Source organism: Lissotriton vulgaris, chromosome 2_2, assembly GCF_964263255.1.
Source record: "Lissotriton vulgaris chromosome 2_2, aLisVul1.2, whole genome shotgun sequence".
Lineage (NCBI taxonomy): Eukaryota > Metazoa > Chordata > Amphibia > Caudata > Salamandridae > Lissotriton > Lissotriton vulgaris.
In genome coordinates this window covers 2,603,032-2,624,125 of record NC_141688.1, presented here as the reverse complement: position 1 = coordinate 2,624,125, position 21,094 = coordinate 2,603,032, and the positions used below count along the sequence as shown (strand labels likewise).

The window sequence follows — 21,094 nt, the reverse complement described above, 5'->3', positions numbered from 1 at the left end:
CGGCATAGGGCTACAAAAAGAGTAGAAAATCCGTTGGCACGTGAGGCGGCGTCAGTAGCGGACCGATGTGCGAATAGGCCGAAGGCAGCACAACGCGCCGAGATCCGGATGGCACCGAGTTAGTGTCCAGCAAGTTGCTGCACTGGTGTGGCTATCCTACAATGCTGCGCCGAAAGTCGGCGTGGGGCGCCCCGTTGGCCTGTAAGGTCGCGTCAGTCAGTGGGGGCTGTGCGTCTCCCCCAAGATGGAGGCTCCTCGGCTGCAGTGGGGCGCCCCTTAGCGTTTCACTCGCCGTCCAACTGAGTTGCGTCCGCACTTGCGGCTACAGTAGGCCGAAGGCAGCACAACGCGCCGAGATCCGGATGGCACCGAGGTGGTGTCCAGCAAGTTGCCGCACTGGTGTGGCCATCCTACAATGCTGCGCCGAAAGACGGCGTGTCCAGCTAAGTTGCGGTCACTCTTGCAGTACAGTGACTCGAACGCGCCGAGATCCAGATGGCACCGAGGTGGTGTCCAGCAAATTGCCGCACTGGTGTGGCCATCCTACAATGCTGCGCCGAAAGACGGCGTGTCCAGCTGAGTTCCGGTCACTCTTGCGGTACAGTGACTCGAACGCGCCGAGACCCGGATGGCACCGAGGTGGTGTCCAGCAAGTTGCCGCACTGGTGTGGCCATCCTACAATGCTGCGCCGAAAGTCGGCGTGGGGTGCCCCGTTGGCTTATGGGGTGATGTCAGTAGTGGACCGATGTGTGAATAGGTCGGAACCAGCACAAGGCGCCAAGATCCGGATGGCAAGTCCTGGATGTTGAGTGCCATAGTTGAGAGTTCTGAGCAGTGTTTGTAAGACTGTCTGAAGCTTATTTGCACCTGCTGCAGCTTCATTATTGCCCTGGTGTGGCCAAAGATCGCCCATGACATAGGCGGCCGGCTCCCGAGGTCCGGCGGAACTTTTCTCCTTTTCTTTTCTGCATCTTGTCCCATAATCCGTTTGACCTGAAGACACGACCAGGTCCCTGAATGTGTGCAGGGGGACGTTATTGATTGAATCAAAATGGCGGCTTCACACAAAGCTGACTCAAGCGTTGCTGTTGATGCTATACAGACAAAAATTGGTTTTCAGTTTGTACATTCTTCAGGATTTTTTTTTCCATCCAAGGCTGATTGAGAGTTTGTAGAACAATGGCTTCAGATTTTCAACATACTACTCTTCAACATTCTTCCTAAATGTAACAATGTGAGACTCACTAGGAGAACGGCTGTTTATCTTTCCTTTCAAAATGCTGCCAACAATATTTTCTGAATGGAAGACACCATCTTGTAGCATAAAGGGCCGAAAGGGGTTCTGGTCTGGCCGATGGTTGGTGGAGACATTTTGACTATATCTTGCACCTGCCCGGCCTCGCCCAAAATGGCGCCGGTATAAATGGGACTCGTAACTCCTTGTTGTGTACTGGTTGAACAACCTTGATATCACGAGATATGAATGCAGTTTTGATACTCATGGCGGGTGGGGACGAGAATTGATTGAATATTTCGACATCCCTATTGATATTAAGTTCTGATGTGTTATTGATTACTGTACTATTGAAAGTTCGAATTAACGTCACCCATGGTACTTGCCCGCAAATGTATATCTAGATAATTTTTTTGTAAGTGGCCCTGTCGTATTTTAATTACAAAATGTACGTCCACCGATTCCGCAACTGTTAGACACCTTAGTTCTTGCAACCTAATGGCCCGCTCGTTACGTTCCTCTACAGTGTAAATGTCTCCTCATCATATACGATTTCAGTTTGCTCCGTGGCCGGCCCACGTGGTTATAGGCCCGTATTTGTATACTGACATTTTGACAAAGGTTTTTAAAACAAAACATGGTAGTAGTATTTACATTGGTAAAGTTTTTACTTTTAGTCACTGTTTTCGAATCAGTAAAAGGCAAGTGAAATAAAGCAGTCCAATTACATGACGGATAAAAGGTATAATACGTAGGAACGCAGTAAAGATAAATGGTCAAGGGCAGTTGTTGTGTTTTCCACTCCTGCAACATAAAGTGATCGATAAGAATCTGATAATCAGGCGTATCGGCGACTAAGACAGCAGGCCGAGCCTCTTTTACTCAACGCCTCCGTCATGGGACGAAGAAACGCCCTTTTTCTCGAAAAAGGAATATATTTTACTTGCAGGACAGTTGTAAATTTTCCGGGAAAGTACATTAGCCTGGAACATTATAATATATATGTTTAAAAAAAAATAATGAAAGAAACCAATAAAAAGCGTAATTTTTAGGTCATATGACCAAGCTTTTCATCATTAAAATAACAAAAGTTAAATGAACCAATGAAAAGTTTTATTAACAAGTCACATGACCTGTTATGCTTACGTTACGCGCTGCGCGCCGCACCCCGGATCACTTCCGGGTGCGCTAACGCCGCGTGTCATATAACGCATTACGCGACAACGTAGGTCAAGAATATAGTCAAAATGTCTCCACCAACCAGCGTTCGGAACACAACCCCTTTCAGCAGTCCAAAAAGTTCTGTTAAATGACAATAGAGGGGACAGGCAACAAGAACCATCAGTCAAAGAGGGGAGGGCAAGTTCTTCTCTACCGGGTCATGTTGGGGCGCTACCGGAACTGATCGAATTGGTAGTCTACAGTGTTTCTGGATGTTTCAGACTGAAGCTGGCGTCAGCATGAGAGCACCACCATCTCGTAGCTCCGTCGTGGCCATTCCACGAGCAATCATGGCAGCCGCTCCCTACCAGAAGCCTGCGGGAGTCGGGGGCCCCCAAGACTTTTGTAGAATCTTCACGGCTGAGGGGACGCTTTCGAGAATGGGACCCAAGCCCTATCAGGGAAGCGTCCGAGTTCCAAGGTGTCCCAGGGCCATTTTAGTGGACCACGCCCAAATCTGAAGAGCCGGCCGCCATTTTGAGAGTCCTGTGGCAGCCGCCTATCGTTGCATCGCAAGAGCGGGAGCAACTCAACTACATGGTGAGCGAGACGCTGTAGTCGCAAGAGCGGGCGGTAAACAGCTGAATGGCGGAAGAGGCACAGTGTAGCAAAAGCGGGCGGAATGGCAACTAAAACAGTAAAGGGGCGCCCCACTACAGCGTGTCTTCAGGTCAAACGGATTGTGGGACAAGGTCCAGAATTAAAGAGTCATCAAAAGGCAAAAAGTTCCGCCGAACCCCGGGAGCCGGCCGCCTATGTCGGGGGCGATCTCAGGCTACACCAGTGCTATAAGACTTGGGGAGGGGGTCGGAGCCAAGCGTCTTCTCCGAGTCCGTGCCATCACATCGCCCCTCGGGGGCCTCCGTCAAGCGGTTTAGGGAGGTACAATTTCACATTGTTTTCAAATGCAGTCAGGTCTACAAACGGCCCCCACTTACTTTGAGAATAGTGAAGCTGCAGTACGTGCAAATAAGCTTCAGACAGTGTTACAAGCGCTGCTCAGAACTCTGAACTATGGCACCCAACATCCAGAACTTATGCCATTTGAGAATGGCAGTGACATCGAAGCAACTCAGAGTCCAAAATCATGAACGTACTTTCACGTATGAAAATCTTACTTGGGGAGGGGGCAGGAGCCAAGCGCCCCCTCCCAGTCCGCGCCACCACACCGTATGTTTTTAAATCTGAAGCCATCGTTCTACAAACTCAACCAACCTTGGATGAAAAAAACTAGAAGAATGTACAAACTGAAAACCAGTTTTGTTCTGCATAGCATCAGCAACAACGCTTGCTATCAGAGTGCATGAGTTTCATGCTCGATCGATTGAGCTAGCCGGATCGGGCAACAAAAAGTATAAAATAGTTATGTAAATAGTTATTTAATAAAATGTTTTACCCTGTTACTTTGCTGGTGTGTTGTACATATTTTTAATATTTGCATAGGGTTTGTCGTTATTTTGGGCGGGGTGGGTGAAGGAGCCGAGCTAGCCCTCATGGTGTGGAGCTCAGTTCATCTCACTATTTTCGTATTTCTCATGAAGGGTTGTTCCTAATGTTTCTATTTCACTCTCTGCACCCCGCCGATCTTCAGCATGGCTCCCCACCCTCGCAAGCATCTCCCCTACGCACTGGTCACCCCCGCTCTCTCTCTTATGCATGGGCCATAAACCTCCCTCCATCTGCGCTGCTCTTCCCTGAGAATCACACCCTGTGCCCGCCCGACACCTCCCTTTCACCCTATTCACTACCGCACCCTCTGACACTCCTCTTCCTTTGTGTCTGATTGTCCAGGCCGGTCCCAGGCTATCACCTAGCCCTGCGGATGTAGTTTATGGCCTTAACTGTAAAGAATCACCCCTCTTCAAAGGAGTTACAGTAGATCAAGGCCCCCACCCCATGAGATCCGTCACACCACATACGTTCCTACTATCTGATAACGATCCTGTATTGTGATTGGGGAGGGGATTCTCACTGTGAGGGTGTGTGGGACCGAGCCTGAAGCGGAAGATTCCAGGGATGCCTTTTTGTACATCAAAGGCTTCACAATTATGTGTCACATTAAAAATATATAGCACTCCAACAAAGTAGCAGGATTATAACACTTTAATAACTTATAAATATATACAACGCACAAAAAACAGTAAACACGTTAAAAAAAAAACATTTAAAACAAAGCAACAATGGTCTTCTGTGAGGTTGCGACAGTAGCGGTCTGTTGTGCGAATAGTCCGAAGGCAGCACAACCCGCTGACATCTGGACGGCACCCAGGTGATGTCCTTTACTTGCCGCACTGGTCTTGGCATCCTACAATGCTGCGCCGAGAAACGGCGTGGGGCGCCCCGGGGGGGGGGGGGCGTGAACGGGCCTTCCCAGGTGGATGCTCCTCTGCTGCAATGGGGCGCCCCTTTAGCGTTTCATTTTCCATTCAGCGGTTTTCCGCCCGCTTTTGCTGCACTGTGTCTCGTCAGTAGCGGTCTGTTGTGCGAATAGTCCGAAGGAAGCACAACACGCTGACATCTGGACGGCACCCAGGTGATGTCCTTTACTTGCCGCACTGGTCTTGGCATCCTACAATGCTGCGCCGAAAAACGGCGTGGTCCGCCCTGGGGGGTGGGGGGGGAGGCGGCGTGAACGGGCCTATCCAGGTGGAGGCTCCTCTGCTGCAATGGGGCGCCCCTTTAGCGTTTTAATTGCCATTCAGCGGTTTTCCGCCCGCTTTTGCTGCACTGTGCCTCATCCGCCATTCAGTTGTTTATTGCCCGCTCTTGCGGCTACAGCGTCTCGCCCACCATCTAGTTGAATTGCGCCCACTCTTGCGGTGCAGCGATAGGCGGCTGCCACAGGACTCTTAATATGGCGGCCGGCTCTTCGGATTTGGGCCTGGTCCACTAAAATGGCCCTGGGACACCTTGGAACTCGGACGCTTGCCTGCTAGGGCTTGGGCCCCATTCTCGAAAGCGTCCCCTCAGCCTTGAAGATTCTACAAAAGTCATGGGGGCCCCAGACTCCCGCAGGCTTCCGGTGGGGAGCGGCTGCCATGATTGCTTGCGGAATGGCCACGACGGAGCTACGAGATGGTGGTGCTCTCATGCTGACGCTAGCTTCAGTCTGAAACATCCAGAAACACTGTAGACTATCAATTCGATGACTTCCGGTGGAGCCTCAATGTGACCCGGTAGGGAAGAACTTGCCCTCCCCTCTTTTGATTGATGGTTCTTGTTGCCTGTCCCCTCTGTTGTCATCTAACGGAACCTTTTTGGATAGCCGAGTGAGAAAAAAAAAAGTGGGGCTTTCATCGTTTGGGAAAACATTTTTTTTAATCCAATGAAAAGTGTTATTTTTAGGTCATATGATCAAGCATTTCATCATTAGGAAACCAAAAGTAAAATGAACCAATGAAAAGTTTTATAAAGAAGTCACATGACCTGTTATGCGGCTTTGGGCTATAAAAAGCCTACAAAATCCGTTGGCCTGTGAGGCAGCGTCAGTAGCAGACCGATGTGCGAATAGGCTGAAGGCAGCACAACGCGCCGAGATCCGGATGGCACCAAGGTGGTGTCCAGCAAGTTGCCGCACTGGTGTGGCCATCCTACAATGCTGTGCCGAAAGACGACGTGGGGTGCCCGGGGGGGAGGCGGTGCGAACTGGCCTCTCTCGCCTCCCCAGGTGGAGGCACCTGATGTGCAGTGCGGCGCCCCTTACCGTTTCACTCGCCGTCCAGCAGAGTTGCGCCCGCACTTGCTGCTACAGTAGGCCGAAGGCAGCACAACGTGCCGAGATCCGGATGGCACCGAGGTGGTGTCCAGCAAGTTTCACTGATGTGGCCATCCTACAATGCTGCGCCGAAAGACGGCGTGGGGTGCCCGGGGGGGGGGGAGAGGCGGCGTAAACGGACCTCTCCCGCCTCCCCAGGTGAAGGCACCTCATCTGCAGTGGGGCGCCTCTTAGCGTTTCACTCGCCTTCCAGCTGAGTTTTGCCCGCTCTTGCGGCACAGTGCCTCACCCTCCATACAGCTGAGTTCCTCTCGCTCTTGCGGTACAGCGTCTCGCCCGCCATCCAGCTGAGTTTCGCCCGCTCTTGCAGTACAGTGACTCGAACGCGCCGAGATCTGGATGGCACCGAGGTGGTGTCCAGCAAGTTTCACTGGTGTGGCCATCCTACAATGCTGCACCGAAAGACGGCGTGGGGTGCCCGGGGGGGGGGGAGGCAGCGCAAACGGGCCTCTCCCTCCTCCCCAGGTGGAGGCATCTCATCTGCAGTGGGGCGCCTCTTAGCGTTTCACTCGCCTTCCAGCTGAGTTCCGCCCGCTCTTGCGGTACAGTGACTCACCCGCCATCTAGCTGAATTGCGGCTACTCTTGTGGTGCAGCGATAGCCGGCTGCAACATGACTCTCATAATGGTGGCCAGCTCTTTGGAATTGGGCCTGGTCCACTAAAACGGCCCTGGGACACCTTGGAACTCGGACGCTTGCCTGCCAGGGCATGGGCCCGATTCACGAAAGCGTCCCCTCTTTTGACTGATTGTTCTTGTTGCCTATTTCTTCTGTTGTCCTTTAACGGAACGTTTTTGGACTGCCGAAAGGGGTTCTGGTCCGACCGCTGGTTGGTGGAGACATTTTGACTATATCCTGGACCTGCCCGGCCTCGCCCAAAATGGCGCCGGTATAAATGGGACTCGTAACTCCTTGTTGTGTACTGGTTGCCCGACCTTGATATCACGAGATACGTATGAAGTTTTGAAACACATGGCGGGTGGGGACGAGAATTGATTGAACATTTGGACATCCCTATTGATATTCAGTTCTGATGAGTTATTGATTACTGTATTATTGAAAGTTCGAATTAACGTCACCCATGGTACTTGCCCGCAAATGTATATCTAGATAATTTTATTGTAACTGGTCCTGTCGTACTTTAATTATAAAATGTACGTCCACCGATTCCGCAAATGTTAGACACCTTAGTTCTTGCAACCTAATGGGTCGCCCGTTACGTTTCTTCTACAGTGTAAATGTCCCCTCATCATATACGATTCCAGTTTGCTCCGTGGCCGGCCCACGTGGTTATAGGCCTGTATTGTATACTGACATTTTCACAATAAAGGTTTTTAAAACAAAACATGGTAGTAGTTCCTACATTGGTAAAGTTTTGAATAATAGCCACTGTTTTTGAATCAGTAAAAGGCAAGTGAAATAAAGCAGTCCAATTACGTGACGGTTAAAAGGTATAATACGCAGGAACGCAGTAAGGATAAATGGTCAAGGGCTGTTGTGTTTTCCACTCCTGCAACATAAAGTGATCGATAAGAATCCGATATTCATGCCTATCAGCGACTAAGACAGCAGGCCGAGCCTCTTTTGTTCAGCGGCTCCCTCATGGGACGAAGAAACGCCCTTTTTCTCGAAATAGGAATATTTTACTTGCAGGACAGTTGCAAATTTCCCGGGAAAATAAATTAGCCTGGAACATTGTTAGTGATAAACTGTAAATGCATCTGGGTCCTTTGCTTTACAAGTCAGAGTGAGAAAAGGTGGGGCTTTCATCATTTGGGAAAAAAAAATATTCGAAAGCAATTAAAAGTTATTTTTAGGTCATATGACCAAGCCTTTCATCATTAGAATAACAAAAGTAAAATGAACCAATGAAAAGTTTTATTAACAAGTCACATGACCTGTTATGCTTACGTTACGCGCTGCACTCTGGATCGTTTCCGGGAAGCTGCGCCTCGCGCACCGGACCACTTCCGGGTGCGCTAATGCGGCGCGTCATATGACGCATTACGCGACAACGCAGGTCCAGAATATAGTCAAAATGTCTCCACCAACCAGCGGTCGGAACACAACCCCTTTCAGCAGTCCAAAAAGTTCTTTTAAATGACAAGAGAAGGGACAGGCAACAAGAACCATCAATCAAAGAGGGGAGGGCAAGTTCTTCTCTACCGGGTCACGTTGGGGCTCCACCGGAACTGATCGAATTGGTAGTCTACAGTGTTTCTGGATGTTTCAGACTGAAGCTGGCGTCAGTATGAGAGCACCACCATCTCGTGGCTACGTTGTGGCCATTCCGCGAGCAATCATGGCAGTCGCTCCCCACCGGAAGTTTACGGGAGTCGGGGGTCCCGGTGACTGTTGTAGAATCTTCAAGGCTGAGGGGACTCTTTTGGGAATGGGGCCCATGCCCTAGCAGTCAAGCGTCCGATTTCCACGGTTGCCCATAGCCATCTTTGCAGGCCAGGCCCAAGTCTGTGGAGTCGACCGCCATTTCGTGAGCTCCGTAGCAGCCGCCTGTCGCTGTACCGCAAGATTGGGTGCAATTCCGTTGGATGGCGGGTGAGACGTTGTAATAGCAAGAGCAGGCGCAATTCAGCTGGCCGAGCGAGGCACTGTGTCGCAAGAGCGGGCGCAAGTCAGCTGGTCGAGTGAAGCGTTGGGGTGTAGCTGAGAAACCTCCACCTGGGGAGGTGGGGGAGGCTCGTTCGCGCCGCCTCTCCCTTCTACTGCACCCCACGCCGTCTCCTGGTGCAGGTATATGTGATGGTCGGACCAGGGCACCACAGGACGTGTCTTCAGGTCAAACGGATTGTGCGACAAGGTGTGGAGCAGGCGCAATTATCTCGGGGCCTCCGTCAAGCGGTTCAGGGAGGCACCGCATCACATTGTTTTCCAATGCAGTCAGGTCCACAAACAGCCCCCACTTACTTTGAGAATAGTGAAGCTGCAGCAGGTGCAAATAAGCTTCAGACAGAGTTACAAGCGCTGCTCCGAACCCTCAACTATGGCACCCAACATCCAGGACTTATGCCATTTGTGCTAGGCAGTGACATCGAAGCATCTCAGGGACCAAGCAACATACCATATCCAGAGTCCTTCCCACAACCTCTGCCTTCCTTCTTAACTAGTTATTGTTCTTTCACTCCCACTCCAGGGTTTTAGTCTGTGGATGGAAAACCATGAACCTACACTCACCTATAAAAATCTTACTATTGATTGTTTTTTTTGAGCCCAAAATACAAAGGCTTGTTTGGATCGATGTTGCAGGAGGCTGCCATGTAAATAGTTATTTAATAAAACATTTTACCCTGTTACTTTGCTGGTGTGTTGTATATATTTATAATATTTGCATAGTATTTGTCGTTATTATGGGTGGGGTGGGCGGCGGAGCCGAGCTGTCTTGCAGCCATCATGGTGTCGAGCTCAGTTCCTCTCACTTGTTTCGTATTTGTCATGAGGGGTTGTTCATAATGTTTCTATTTTAGCGAGGTCAAAAAGAGATCCCATTAGTGGCCTACTGATTTTGCTTGATTCCTTTTGTTTTTTAACGATTTTTCACTATCTGCAAAGACTAAACAGAGTATTGCGACTCTGTGCTTGTTTGTAAATAGAGAATGAACCAAAGAGAACCAATTCCAAAACAATAAATGCTAGGATAACAATCAACCAAATGGAGAGGGAAGCAGGCACGACGAATTACAACAGGGGCAAAGCCCTGTGTTACCTACCCTTCACTATCTGCAAAGAGAGAATACTCCTAAAAGAAAAGAGGAGGGGGGGGCAGCGTTCAAAGCACATCAGCGTGCATAAATAAGAAAATGATTTTACCTACCACGTACTTGACATTTTACAGCTTTTGATATTTGCTATTAAAAAACCATTGAAATTCACTGAGAAAAAAACATAGGTTATAGACCATATATAGTTAGGAATTAGCATTTACAAAATCTAGAAAATTCACTGAAAAAACCATAGGTTATAGACCATATATAGTTAGGGATTAGCATTTACAAAACCTTATTTTACACGCACAAAACCATTGAAATTCGCATATATAGTTAGTTGCACTAACTATATATCGCGCACCCGCAATCCACTGCTGATGATGTCACATATTACATCATTCATGACATGGTCAGTGACATCACTGATGACATCACTGATGACATCTCAAATGACATCACTGAAGACATCTCAAATGACATCACTGATGACATCTCATTTGACATTACTTATCACATCACTGATGACATCATTCATGTGATAATACGATGAACCTCTTCAGACTCCAAAATAACGTTAGATACAATCAGTGTAAACAGACACTCACAGACTGTCACTCATCCATGGAGTTACTCACACACCTAGTCAGTCATGCAAAGAATCAATCACACCTCCATTTCCTCAACTATACAGTTATACACACCTTACTTATTCAAACATATACTAACACATATTTACTCTATTATACAATCCCTGATACAAGTTTACAATGATCCATACAGCCACTCACACATTCACTGGCTCTTATGCACAGTTATTTATATATGTCAACTCTCACATGTACTGTGTTTTACATATGTACTTACTTTGACATGTAGCACTGAGATATCTATTCACTCACCAATACACTCATGCACACAGTCAACTGTCCATACAGCTGTTTCCACCTGCACTTTTGAACCCATACATCTAGTGAATCAACTGCTCACACATCTATGCACAGAGTCATACACTTCCCAGCCACCCACACACACACTCAGTCTCCCATACAAATACTTGGGCAACCAATCAATAACCCATATAGTTACTCATATAGCTACTGATTTAAACATGCAACAGTTTACAGAACAATAGACATAATGATGCACAAATTAAGATAGGTTAGTCACTAACCCATGCACTCAGTGAAACACATTTAATCACTCTCTCATACAGTCAGTCATGCACCTACTAAAACCTTCATCCAGACACTTATACATCCACTCATTCTTCAATATGTAAGACATATTTTAACTTTACAGAAACATACAGTCAGCGGATGATATCATCAGTGATGTCATCAGTGATGTCACTGACCATGTCATGAATGATGTAATATGTGACATCATCAGCAGTGGATTGCGGGTGCGCGATATATAGTTAGTGCAACTAACTATATATGCGAATTTTTATGGTTTTGTGCGGGTAAAATAAGGTTTTGTAAATGCTAATCCCTAACTATATATGGTCTATAACCTATGGTTTTTTCAGTGAATTTTCTAGGTTTTGTAAATGCTAATTCCTAACTATATGTGGTCTATAACCTATGGTTTTTTCAGTGAATATATATATATTCACTGAAAAAAACCATAGGTTTCAGGCCTTATATAGTTAGGAATTAGCATTTAAAAAAACTTGCAAATTCACTTAAAAAGACATAGGTTTCAGGCCTTATATAGTTAGGAATTAGCATTTTAAAAACCTTGCAAATTCACTTAAAAAACCATAGGTTTCAGGCCTTATATAGTTAGGAATTAGCATTTAAAAAACCATTGAAATTGCTCCTATATAGTTAGTTGTACTAACTATACTTCACGCACCCGCAATCCACTGCTGATGATGTCACATATTACATCATTCATGACATGGTCAGTGACATCACTGATGACTTCACTGATGACATCTCAAATGACATCACTGATGACATCTCATTTGGCATCACTGATGACATCACTGATGACATCATCCAGTGACTGTTTGTTTCTGTAAAGTTTAAATATGTTCTACATATTGAAGAATGAGTGAATGTATAATTGTCTGGATGACGGATTTAGTAGATGCGTGACTGACTGTATGAGTGAGTGATTAAATGTGTCTTACTAAATGCATGGGCTAGTGACTAAACTGTCTGAATGTGTGCATCAGTATGTCTGTTGTTGTGTAAGCTGCTGCATGTGTTGATCAGTAGCTATATGAGTGGCTATATGATTTATTGATTGGTTGCCCAAGTATTTGAATGGGAGACTGAGTGTGTGTGTGGGTGGCTGGGAGGTGTGTGACTCTGTGCTTAGATATGTGAGCAGTTGATTCACTAAGTGTATGAGTTCAAGAGTGCATATGGAAACAGCTATATGGGCGGTTGACTGTGTGCATGGGTGTGTTGGTGAGTGAATGGATATCTCAGTGCTACATGTCCAAGTAAGTACATATGTAAAACACAGTGCATGTGAGAGTTGGCATATATAAATGACTATGCATGAGAGCCAGTGAATGTGCGAGTGGCTGTATGGATCATTGTGTACTTGTATCAGTGATTGTATAAGAGAGAAAATATGTGTTAGTATATGTTTGAATAAGCAAGGTGTTGTGTGTATAACTGTATAGTTGAGGAAATGGAAGCGTGATTGATTCTTTGCATTACTGACTAGGCGTGTGAGTAACTCCATGGATGAGTGGCAGTGTGTGAGTGTTTGTTTAGGTGTATGAGTGCATATGATAGTGTTGTATTTATGAGTGACTGTATGCAAGAGTGATTCTATGGGTGAATGAGTGAATGTGTGTGTAGACCTAGGAATCAGTGAGTGCGTATGTAGTAACTGGTATTGGCGTGTCAATGGTTTCAAGAATGGTAGTCTGTATTTAACACTGGGTGTATCAAAGGTTATATTAGAGTGTGAGGAGGTGCATCGTATTATCACATGAATGATATCATCAGTGATGTGATCAGTGATGTCAAATGAGATGTCATCAGGGATGTCATCGGTGATGTCATTTGAGATGTCATCAGTGATGTCATCAGTGATGTCACTGACCATGTCATGAATGATGTACATCATCAGCAGTGGATTGCGGGTGCGCGAAATATAGTTAGTACAACTAACTATATAGGAGCAATTTCAATGATTTTTTAAATGCTAATTCCTAACTATAAGGCCTGAAACCTATGGTTTTTTAAGTGAATTTGAAAGGTTTTTAAAATGCTTATTCTTAACTATATAAGGCCTGAAACCTATGTTTTTTAAAGTGAATTTGCAAGTTTTTCAAAATGTGAATTCCTAACTATATAAGGTTTGAAACCTATGGATTTTTCAGTGAATTTGCAAGGTTTTTTAAATGCTAACTCCTAACTATATCAGGCGTGAAACCTATATTTTTTTCAATAAATTTCAAAGGTTTTGTAAATGCTAATTCTATTAGCGGATAACGTTTATATATGTTATTATCCTTCTGGGACCACCTGAGCAGCCATCTTGTTTCTCAGGAGAAGTGAGGCACAAGAGAGCACAAAACAAGAGTGGAAAGCGCGAAAAGGGGGCAGGGTTGAGACCTCCGGACCCCCTAGCCCTTCTCAAGGGGTCGCAGAAGGACCACCAAGTGCAAAAAAAATATTTATTTTTTAAATCGCGGGGTACGCGCACGGTATGCGTACTGTATGCCTACAGTGCGCGTACCCCGCAATTTTTCTTTTTTTTTTTGCCCTTGGGGGTCCTTTTAGGTACCCCCTGAGAAGGGCTAGAGGGTTGGGGGGTCTCTACCCTGCCCCCTTTTCGTGTTTTCCACTCTTGTGCCTAAGCTCTCCTGAAAAACAAGATGATGGCCAACACTTCCTGGTTTGGACAGTTTGGAATGTTGACAGTCGACTGCCAGCCAATCAGAAACTCACTCACGCACGTAAGGGTACGCGTATGGTACGCGTACCGTACGCGTACGGTGCACGTACGGTGAGCGCATATAGATGTATAATTTGCTCTAATTCAATTTTCTCAACAACTACTGGAGGGATTTTCACCAAATATAGAAAAGGCACTACTGCATACCTGTCCCTACCATTTTGCCAAGTTTGGTGTAATTCTGTTCAGCCGTTCGGGCTGTAGCCGTGTCTAAAGGTCCCATAGAAAATGCCATTTGAAAAATTTCAAATTCAATTTTCTCAAGAACTACTGGAGCGATTTACGCCAAACATACAAAAGGGACTGGTGCATACCAGTCCCTACCATTTTGCCAAATCTGGTGTAATTCCGTTCAGCCGTTCGAGCTGTAGCCTTGTCAGAATGTCCCTATGGAAATTAACAAGGGGAAAACAGGTTTTGGGACCCCCCCTTTTTTCTCGGGCTCCCGCCTGACGAATCCCCCCGAAACTTTCAGGGAAGGAGCGTGGCAAATTTAAGGAACATTACAGGCAGATCCTTCAATCGGCGCCAAAGTTATTCCCAATAGAATGTCCGGAATTTCCTTTGGTAACTAGGTCCTAACTATATATACCTACTGGCGACCGCCAGTAGATAATATATATGTGCCGCCTAAGTATGGCAGACATATAAATGCAATAAAACTTTCAAATGACAAAGGAATAAACATTCCCATATAATCTTTAAAGTATGAGTGCTTCCTAGCAAGCAGGTATCAAAACGCTATGTGCAAAACCAGGAAAACATGATTCCTATTAGCGTAAAGAAAAGAAATAGAAAAATTTATATTGGCTGTGAATTACTGTAACTCGAAGACACAGTTTAAACACACAGAGTGACTAAAAAAATAAAAAAGTATAAAGAATGGGAAAGCATAAAGAATGGGAAAAAAACACTGGCAATGTAAAATACTGGCATACCAACCCTGAAGTGAAGCTGATTTTCTGTGCATGTCACACAAGTGCGCTCACCTATTGCTACACTGTCTATGCTGGGGTGGGCAGAAGCAAAATGTGAACATTAGTTAAACAGATGAATGGATGAAGAGGGCTGGCCCCAAGTCACTTACGGCATCTACTAATCTATGAATTTTTCTTTGATGGATATTTTTGATTACATGAGGTGGCGAGTTAAAGCTATGTTAAGGCCATACATAAAAAGGGCGTCTGCAGTATATTGCTTGTCTGGAAGACTCTAGAAGACATCTTGTGTGTGACACAGGCACGTAATTCCATACATTGTTCCTCTTTACTGAAGCAGTGGTTCACCCTGGGTGCTGATACAGGTATCATGAAAAGATACAGGATACAGCTGTCTAGGATCTTGACACATCTAGACAGGGCATGGACTCAACATTGTAATCAAGGACAGTCAGGACTAGTAGCTGCTACTTCTAGCTAGCTCGTTCTTACCCTTGGCACAGTCCCTTGCTACCTCTGGTCATTCTACAGCAATTAGGAAGGTTTAGAGTGGCTACAAATGGGACCATGGATCAATCCTGTGATTTCATCAGAGGTTAAACAACCACTGGCATTTTTTTGCAAATGAATGTCCCTATATTAGACTACACACGTACTTTCTTTCGATTTGTGATGCATGTACCGTAACGGCAAGCAAGAACACAAGAGCAGAGGTGGTTCTGTAATGTGCTTCATTGATAAACTCACCAGCGAAAGAGTGAAAGCACCTGAGACAGAGTGTAAATAATATAAGAATGCATGTAGACTAAGTCTGTTTTTTCCCATATTGGATTGCATGGTGTATTTTTTAGTATGCCTGTCAACCTTTGCTTAACTACTGGAGCAGCGGAATAGGGGAGCAGGGGAGTAGGTCTTCCAAATCCAGACATATTTTTACCAGAAATGTTCATAAGTGCCTGCTCTTGAGAGCTGGGATGGAAATAAACCCTGGAAGAATATAAAAAATACTACCTTTGGGAGTACCCAGACTCTCTTACATCAAGGGACACTCACACAGTGCTTAAAGGGTCTTTGCTTGACTACGTTTCTCCTCAAACTCCAGTAACGCAGATTTAGAGACAACGTTGACGTCTTGGCCAGAACCTGTGGCACCTATCATGGCATAGCAATTGCAAATACTGATGGATGCTGTGGTTAAAAAAAGTCCTTGCGAAGTTATTTCCATATCAGTTATTTTGTGTGAGACCTAGGCTAGATCCAGAACCGGGAACACTCAGTAAATAGAGTAGATAGAGCTAGCACAGTTTATCAGTGGGCAATCTGTCCAGCAGGCATTACTTTTTGTGTGTCTGTGGTAGCATTGGCAGGACATACGCAAGCATTTTGTGACACCTACCTGTTGGTATCTAAACTTGTTGGGTTAGTAACAATTGATGCCAGCCCTGAAATTTAATATAGGAAGCTTCCACTGGGGGATGGTATAAGGGCATTCTCATTAAGGGTCTGTGATTGACTCATCTTGTTCTAAGCACAGATGCTCATGTTAGGAACGGGGTACAAATCAAGGTTTGTGGTGGGTGAAAATTCCAGTCCAGTGGCCATAAGGCCTATACACTCCCCACCCCCAGTCCACTCCTCTTCATGGTTCTTTACAAGATTATGTAGGAGTGCATTTCTTTAAGTCTATTGGATATCTTTGGACTCATCAGTAGTGGTTTCGTCTCTAGAGAAGGTTCTGTCTCTACCAGCCCCCTAAAGTAGCTAGTGATGTGTTTTCTACACCTACGCTGTCTGTGTGCCTGACACAACACTAGCATTATCTCAGTCCTGTAGACCTGCCACGTTGAAGTCATTTTCTATATATAGTGGGTCTCTCTGCATTCACCGAGGTCTCTCATTCCTTATGATATCCGAAGATCTGTGATTTCTTAATTGATGTTTTTATGTTGAGACCATCAGTCCATATTCTTGGTTAAATTTGTGGACATTCAACTCTTCAGGTAACACTGTGGGGGAACTTGATAAGTGAATATCTATGTCACTCATCTGCTGAGAGGATTAAACAATGCAAGGCTAAGGGTAGTGTGCAAGAAGCAAAAGTGTATATTATGCCAGATGATAGGAGGTATGTTCAAGCAGACTAAAGGAAGTTTGTTAACCAGGTTCAATGCAATGTGTTTGACTTGTTTGGAAGCTTTGAGATTTACAGAACTGAAGGGAGCATCATTTATGAGCCTAAAGCTACACGGTAAGCCAACCAAGACATTTAATGTTTCCTAATGCTGGCTCACATGCATTAAACAAAGCTAAGTGGTGTTCAATTGGACAACATCATGTTTTTGTCCCTGTGAGAAATAACACAAGATTTATCTCCAGTTCATTCTAGTGGATTTTTATATCTCACCGAAAGCTGTGACAAAGTTGGACACAATCATCCTGGAAGCTGTTAACAAGACATATACTGACGAGACAAAGAGGACTCTTCTCATTCTAAAAGGTCAATGCATGTTTAAATGCAAGCATTCATTTCTTGTTTGAATGCATCTTAGCAATGTATTTTGCTGAATGGGCATAGGTCTATCAAGAAAGTATACTCTAAATGTGGCCCTTGTCCCCTCAGCATTAGTAAATAGAAAGAATAGAGAGTAATAGGCAAGTTTAGCTAGCTTTAAGTAAGTAACGTTCTCTACCTATTAATTAGCCTTTCTTTGCCTATTAACTTCTGATGCGAATGAAACTGTCTCTCTGTAGTGAAGCTCTGCATCCTTTAACAAACTGAATAGTGTGTTATAGTAAAATGGAGCTGTTACTTACCAATTGCTCATATCAATAGTCTTTATTTCGATCACTCAAGATCACAAAAGACGAGAAACAATACACGCAATGGGTAAAAATAAAAACATATAACATTAATAGCTCTAAAGTTTAAGTATTCAAACTATTACTTTCCACATATTAAAAAGATATTAAAAAGATCAGTTGCATAAGAGTTATCATATAAATATTGAAAAGTATTATGATTAAAATTTCAATAAAAAACAAAAAAGGTATAAAAACACGATACAAACCTCAGAGCTTTCCATACACTGCGCAATGGAAACCTAACAATTTGAAACCGCTATTTTCGGCTACTAAAGAGATCAATTGGAGCACCATCTAAGTTCTAGATTATATTACTAACAAAGGGCTAACCCACCCAATCCAACATTTTACTTATTAATTTACTTGTCGGAGGGTTCACCATGATTGGCGATCTTATAATCTTTTCCTGGATAAGCCACGCCCAGCTCAAGAACCAAGCAATATGACCTATGACAGTCGAAACATTTGTTTCAGTCGCCAATATTTTATGTGCAAAAGCACTACTTCTAACTCCCAAGTTCTTACATAGTGGTTTCTGCCATTTGCATTGTGGCACCTGATAGGCCTGACAGACAAATAACATGTGAGAGTAGGTCTCCTCCTGCCTCACACAACTTCCATTTGCTATCATTTGAGTTGTGCCATTTACATGTGAATAAGTTTGTAGGCAGTGTACCCACCCGAAATTGTAGGTAAAGGGGTCTGTCTCTGGGTTTGGTGATAACGTCCCAGTATGGCTCATAATGGGGACAGGGCTTGTGCCCCGGAAATTTCCCTGTCAGCGATGAAGAATCGAGGCCGATATGTTCCTCCTCGCCACCAAGAATCAGTAGAGTTCCTTTAAATTTTTTGGTGGGAAACTGCTGGCCCTTTGGGTCTTCCCATAAATGTCGCACACCCATGTTTATCAGAATGACTTTAATATTTTGCATCCAATTTATTTTACAGGATGTATCAAATGCCCATACATCTTTTAAAGCAGAGGCATAGTGCTGCAGCTCTGGGGTAGTCCATAGTCTACGCCAATACGCTATTGGACGAAACTTAGCGATGTCATCCAGTCCATTACACCCTAGATCAGAGTAGACTGGCTTTATGGGGGTACTCTGTGGTACACCACTGAAATTTCTCAGAAACCTATTTTTAGTTAGGGTTAGTGCAGTTAAGCTATCAAAGCCCTAAAGCTCTGCACCATAGGTAACGGAACCTATAACTTTAGAGATGTTCATTTTTAGCAATGGAAGTATGGGCTGGGTCTTCGAAGTCGTGAACTCTTTCAGCCAGGCGCCAGCCTAGTGGCGATGCTTGAGTGCCAAGGTTTCTATCTGCTGCTTCCAGTTGAGTTTACTCCCAAGAGTTATCCCCAAATAGTTAAAAACGTCAGTTTGATCGAGTAAGAAGTTGTTAAAAAGTACCCTTCCCTTAATGGCCCAACGTCTATTTAGAACCATAAACTTTGTTTTATCTGAATTAATTACCAGGCCACGATCATTGCAGTATCCTTCAAATCTCAGTAGTGCCCTCTGCAGACTACTCTACTTTTTTGAAATTATGAGGGTGTCGTCTGCGAACATGAGTATAAGGATTTTCACTCTTGCAAGAGTTGGTTCGTCCTCTGGGAGCGTGGAAAAATAACCAACTAGCCCATTGATGAACAATGAAAACAAGTTTGGGGCTAAAACACACCCTTTTTGAATCCCTTTTTCTACAGAGAATTTACTGGTCATATTGCCCTGCGACCTCCAGCAAACTTGGGCATAATTCTCTTTATGGAGACGCACTACTAAAGATAAAAGCTCTGCGAGCATACCCAGATCAGCGAGCACCCTCTAGAGTTTCGTGCGAGACACTACATCGAAGGCAGACTTCAAGTCTACAAAGGCTGCATAAATAGTGTCTCCCGCCAACAAAACAACCCTCCAATATTTCAAAATAAACCAGAAAACCTGGTCTATTGGGCTCACATTAAAACGGAACCCTGCCTGTTGTGGAGTCAATATATCCTTTTCAACAAGCCAGTCTTGCATCCTATTTAGTGCCATTCTGGCTAGAGTTTTCTGGATGGCAGCTGTAGGACCGATCGGTCTATAGTTACTTGGAAGTGAGCAATCTCCTTTTTTGTAAATAGGTAAAATCTCAGCCCCCTTCCAGGTATCGGGGATGGGTGCTCCTGTTGCAATGGCATTTGCTAACATGAGTATATAATCCTGCAAAGTAACCCTGCCATAAAGAAACAGGTCAGCAAGAACACCATTAGGTCACTGGTGACTGCACCCAATGCTATTGAGACTTCCCCTATGTCAAAGCTTTGCGCAGTATCACATTGCGGATGGTGTAGCGTTCCTTCTGAGCGCTCTCTATCTCCGCCGCAAATTGGTTAGAGAAGGACAAAATCCACATTTGCTGAGATACATGGCTATGAGGTGCTGGGGCCTGTCCTCCCCTCCCCCATTTAACCTGGTTCCAGAAGGACTGGAGGTTCCTCTCCTGACTGGCTTGATAAAGATACAACCATCCCTGCTCGTCCCAGTCCTTTTTAGCCTTATGAAGTGTAAATTTGTAATACCTGGCGAGCTAACTTAACAGTTGCCCGAACATTCAGTTTTATGGCAGCCGCCAGCGATTTGTAGGCTACCCTACAGTCCTTGTTATACCATTTATCCTCATTAACCCTTTGTTTGTTCAGGGTTTTAACTGGTTTCAAAAAGAAGGATCATATTTTGTCAAACAGGTCCTCGTGAGCCAATGTAATTCTTTTATTTAAACTAGGCTGGGCTCGCGGTGGCTTGTAAGTCACTCAGGGTGTTGGAAACTGTGGTCCTTTTTTCAGTCAGTACAAGTTCATTACTCACTATCCTATCCCATTTAACCCTCCTTGTACTATTACAAAGCTGAACTTTGCTTGTGGAACATAACATGGGGGAATTAATGACTGTGTCAGGCCCTCAATAATTATCTTTAATAGCAGGGGATTATGGTCGCTTTCAGCCTTCTCCCTAACCTCCATATCCATAAGCGGGGACCAATATTCTAGATTTATTAATATATTGTCTATTCTACTTGAACTTTTCCCCTTATTAAAAGTGTTAGTCTCCTGCTTATTAGAGAGCGTGCGACCATTTACTGCCCTAAGGCCCTACTCCATACACAGTGCCTTTAACTGAAGAGCTGCCGCACACCATCACTTGATCGGTGGGAGCTCCAGGGGAGGAACATTCCACAACACATCTTCTTCCTCAGGCAGTTTGAAAGTATCTATGTCAAGGGGCTCAAAGGTGGAATTAAAGTCCCCTGCGATAATCAGACTGGAAGCATCACACAGTCCCCTCAGGAAAAGCCTTCAGGGTGTCAACTGTACCAGACTGTCTTCCACCTGGTAAACCCCAAGCATAAACATTAACAGCTGTTAATGAA

General features: G+C 44.9%; 1 protein-coding gene across 1 annotated transcript in view; it reads left to right on the top strand.

Moving 5' to 3' along the window:
- Positions 1-21,094, top strand: part of LOC147728924 (stimulated by retinoic acid gene 6 protein-like) — a 538,794-nt gene that overhangs the window by 329,179 nt on the left and 188,521 nt on the right. Inside the window, exon 10 of the mRNA XM_086959168.1 lies at positions 17,195-17,315. Within this exon, the coding sequence (XP_086815294.1) occupies positions 17,195-17,315 (121 nt within the window). The remainder of the gene's footprint in view (positions 1-17,194; positions 17,316-21,094) is intronic.